The following is a 4982-nucleotide window of genomic DNA, read 5'->3' on the forward strand; positions in this document are numbered from 1 at the left end:
ATATTAATATTAATAATGTTTAAATTATATATAAAATATTAATATTTTAAATTTTACAAATAATTTTTCTTTTTTATTCTATTTTTTCTTTTCCTTTTTTTCTTCTTCATGGGTCGGTTGCTGAAAAGGTGACCGGTGTATTAAAACGCAAATCTTAGGCACCATGTGGCCGGATCTGGCCACTACGGCGCCAGGTCGGTGCTTCCCCGAGGCTAGATCTGGCCGTGAAGTGCTAGATCCAACGGTGAGATCTGATCGGAAAACATCAGATTCGGTGCTTATCGCAATCAGATTTGACCGTTGAGCACCAGATCTGGCTGGATCTCCGTTTGAATCTTATTCGACCATATTCAGTCATGAAAATAATTATAATTTAAAAATAAAAAATAAAAATAAAAAAAAAGTAAAAAAATTAAAATAAAAAATTATATTAATTATTTATTAATAAATTAGTAATGTTTAAATTTTTAATAAAAGATTAAAAACTGAAAATAAAAATGGAGAAAAAATTAAAAAGAAATTGAAAGAAAAAATCATATTAATAATTGAATAATAAATTATTAATATTTTTTAAAATTTTAATGAAAATAAAATTAAAAGATTAAAAAGGAAAAATATGATTGAATTATAGTAATGAGTTAACTTGTATAGTTAACTAAATTATAAAAAAAATAATTTTATCATGTTATCATTTTTTCTTTAACTATTTTAAAATTATTTTTATTAATTAATTATAAAAATAAATTATAATAATAATTTCTACTCTATTTCATTCTATAAACTAAATTATATAATAATTATTTTATTTTATAAATAAAACGTATCATCACTTTTTAACTTTATTAAAAAAAAAACAAATAATCTGTGGATAAGTCGTCTTTAAATCAATGAAAAGCTTACAACCTTAAAGTCGTCATTGTTTTGTTGAAGATTAACTCTTCACACGTCATTTGATGATTAAGTCTTCACATCATTCTAATAAAAGTGTGTAGATACCATTCACTGTTTTTGAAAAAATTAAATAACAAATAATCTCTCAATAATTCTAGTTCGCTCAACGAAAAGCTTACAACCTTGAAGAAAGTTATTGCTGATGACAAAGTAGCCCTTGCACAATGTCACACCGGTTCTGACAAGAGTTTATGATACCACTCGCTATTTAACTTTCCCCCCAAAAAAAGCAAAGATTACAGTTCCTTTCGTTCCTCACACTTCCCTTGAAAAGTTGCCATGGCGGAGTTTATCATGTCTTACGCGTTGGAGAGGCTTGGCGATTTCCTAATAGGAGAAGTGAAATTCTTCCAAGGTGTTGGCCAAGAATTGGATCACGTAAACACTCAGCTGCAGTGGATGAAGGCGTTCTTGAAAGATGCATCTGCAAAGCAAGACAAAGATGAGAGAATAAGAAACTGGATGGCGGAGATCAAAATTCTCGCTTACGATATAGAAGATATCGTTGAAAGCCTTGCCCTCGAAGTTGAATCCACGAAGAAAGCTGGTGCAAAATTTGCAATCTGGAACCCAGTAAAAACAAAGTACAATCTTGGTTCAAAGCTGGAGGACATCAATGTCCGGATTTCTGATTTGACAAAGAGTCTGAAAGCCTTTGGTATAAGGGAATTACCCATCACAGAGGGCTCCAATTCTGCGATTGACCGGAAGCCGAAGAGAAGTTCAAGCCTCTGGAAGAATTATCCTCACATTCCTGAAAATCCTGTTGGAGTTGACGAAGATGTAAATTTATTGGTGAAAAAATTGGTAGGTGAAGAACGTCGTGGAAGTGTTTGGCGGTGTTGTGCGGGTGGCTTTGCAGAGACTAGCCAAGGCGATAACCTGAGGGAGCATCGGGTTGTCTCGATTTGTGGCATGGGCGGTATAGGAAAGACCACCCTTGCTAAGAAGGTCTACAGCCATGCCAAAGTTAGACAATGTTTTGATCACTTTGTGTGGATAAATATATCCCAACAATGGGAAAAGAGGAGTACTTGGGAACAAATTTTGTTCAAGCTTAGTCCCCCCAGTAAGGAGCAGAGAGAGGAGATTGAGAAAATGAGGGACGACGACATGGCCGAAATGGTCTTCAAAGAACTACAGAAGAAGAAATGCTTGGTGGTTCTTGATGACATCTGGGATGTGCATGCTTGGAAAATCTTGAGTGCTGGGTTCCCGACCGAGGACACAGGTAGTAAAATAATACTTACCACTCGCAAAAAAGAAGTCGCCAGGCACGCAGATCCGAGATGTTATATACACGAACCACGGTGCCTGAATGAGGCAAGAAGCTGGGAGTTATTTCAAAGAATTGCACTCCCTCGCCCGCCGGATGATCAAGGTCTGACATATCTCACTCGTAACTTCCTTATTATAAATGCTTTCTCATTCTTATTGTTATATAGTAGTTTAATTTCTACCTTCTTACTTGGGTTATATTTTGGATCCCGTCTGGCTCACATCTTATTTTATTCACACACTGATCTCCTTCTAGTTTGTTACTTTTTTCACTTCTAATTTCTATTTTAGGATACTTGAAAATAACGTTTATTTTTCCATAATAAAAAATTTGTTTCCAATGTTACCTTTTATTAAAATACTAACTAAGTTTTACGACTTCTAATAGCAATAACAAAAAAAGTATCTTGTGATTTCAGGCGGAATAAATTTTCACAATGAGGTGTGAAATATGATAGTTAACTATCCTATGTTTTTGTGGCTAGAATTTTCTTGACACCGTTAAAAATATTATCAGAATATATCTTACTTGGTTAAATTAATATTAATAGTAAAATAAAATATAAACTTTTTAAAAATTCTTCAAAAAGCAGAAATAAACACAAGGTAATTAAGTGTTATATTTTAAAGTTCAGAGGACAAATTTATTCTCCCTCAAACCGTAGGGTATTTGCCAAAGAATAAAATACTTGAGCTAATTGACTCCACTTCGTCACCAAGCTTGCGAAAGAGGCTTGCTGTTTTGTTTGCAAATTCACATCTTTGTTCTCAAGTTAAACATGAAGATATATATCGACCCATTTCCCTTAATTGTGCTTCTAATCACCTCATTGGCCAAGTTGACAGTAATCTTAAATTTTAATTTAAACATGTCCTTGCAGATGCGAGAAACGATTATGGTTTGGAAAAGTTAGGGAAGGAGATGGTGAAACATTGTAAGGGTTTGCCATTAGCCATCACTGTGCTTGGAGGTCTTTTGTCCACAAAGCAGACATTTGATGAGTGGGATAAAGTCCATGAAAATATTAAATCATATTTGAACCGCCAAGACGAAAGCTTCTCAATTCCTGAAGTGCTGGCCTTAAGTTATGATGATTTGCCCCAACGACTGAAACCATTGTTCCTTTATCTAGGCATATTCCCAGAGGATTTTCTGATATCTGTAAAGAAATTGACTAACTTGTGGATAGCGGAGGGTATGATACCACCTGTTTCCGGTTATGAAGGGGAAGAGACAATGGAGGACGTTGCTTATCGTTACTTAGATGAAATGGCTGAAAGGTACATGGTTCAAGTAGAAAAAAGAAGTCCAACTGGGAGGATTAAGACTTGTCGCATGCATGATCTGATGCGAGATCTTTGTTTGTCGAGGGCTCAAGGGGAAGACATTTGTGATGTTGCAAACCTTAATGATAAAAACAAGCACAACGATTTTTTCCAATCCATCACAACCAAGATGAAGCCAACTGGTAGAATTCGCAGACTTTCGGTTAATTTGAGGAACTTTAGTGGGCATATTGGATTGGAAAATGAACAGTATCCTCCCATTAGGTCTATATTAGGCTTCTCCTTGCAAGAACATAGTGGAATAAGTCAGCAGCTAATGGAATCCATGGTCAATAAGTTCAAGCTGCTTCGAATCTTAGATCTTGATAACGTTAAGGGTTTTAAAATACCTGACGAAATAGGAAAACTAGTCCATTTAAGACTCTTAAATGTAGCATCGGCCTGGATTGGAGAACTTCCATCATCGATGGGTGACTTGAGCTACTTGTTGACTCTGTATCTTGATCGTCAATATTCAACATCAAGAATGCCCGATGTGTTCTGGAAGATGGAACGACTGAGGCATCTGTATCTCCCTCCTGACTGTGGCTATGAGACAGAAAGACTGCGATTTGCCAATCTTGGCAACCTGCAGACACTATTTAACTTCCCTTCACGCCATGCAGATGTAAAAGATCTCATCACATTGACAAATCTCAGAAAATTGGTGATCGTTATAGAGGATGAGGCCTCTTTAGGATCATTCCAGGAGATTTTCGAACCCGGAACTGTTACATTTAATCACCTTCGCTCCCTGATAATAAAGCCAAAATGGATATCCTTCAACAGTACTCTTGATGTTGAAAAGGTTACTGCATGCTGTCCTCGCCTCTGCAAGTTGAAACTACATGGAAAAAAGGTATATGAGAGGGGTACCAATGCCTCCTGAATGGGCTTAGACTTGCTTAGAAAGGGATGCTTTGCTTTACATCCACGTACGCTATTATCGTTTTCTTTAGTTTTTCCTGTCCTGCACTACTTTGAGTGATGTATTTTTCTAAGTGTTTACTACTTGTTTCATATTTGGTGTGCTCGATGTAATCTTAATTTCATCAATAAAATAACTTTGTCGGTTTGTTCTATTTTCAAAAAGGAATAATTGTATGGGTTATCTTTCCTTTATATCTGTTCTGTATTTTTTAGCTGCATATTGAATTTAAAATTAAAAATCTCGATTTTAGTAATTAGGTTAATGTATTGCATTAATTATTTATTTCTCTAAATAACTAAATGGACATGAGTCAATTTTTTTATTAAATTTCATATACTTTTTTAATTTCACTATAAATATTATTTTTTAAAAAAAAATTAATAATTTTATTACTCAATACCATAGCTTGAACCACCACGGACTCTATGATTACAATATAGTGTAGTAAAATAAAAAGTAGCATATAGAAAAAGAAAACCCAAAGGCTCCTATTTCC

The 4982-nt window shown here is 34.7% G+C and overlaps 1 protein-coding gene across 1 annotated transcript; it reads left to right on the top strand.

Moving 5' to 3' along the window:
* On the top strand, positions 1009-4637 carry LOC18586683 (putative disease resistance protein At1g50180). Its single transcript, XM_018128686.1, has 2 exons — positions 1009-2332; positions 3111-4637. Exons 1-2 carry the CDS (start codon positions 1231-1233, stop codon positions 4442-4444), a joined length of 2436 nt encoding a protein of 811 aa, XP_017984175.1. The 5' UTR covers positions 1009-1230; the 3' UTR covers positions 4445-4637.

This window comes from Theobroma cacao, chromosome 10 (genome assembly GCF_000208745.1).
Source record: "Theobroma cacao cultivar B97-61/B2 chromosome 10, Criollo_cocoa_genome_V2, whole genome shotgun sequence".
Taxonomy (NCBI): domain Eukaryota; kingdom Viridiplantae; phylum Streptophyta; class Magnoliopsida; order Malvales; family Malvaceae; genus Theobroma; species Theobroma cacao.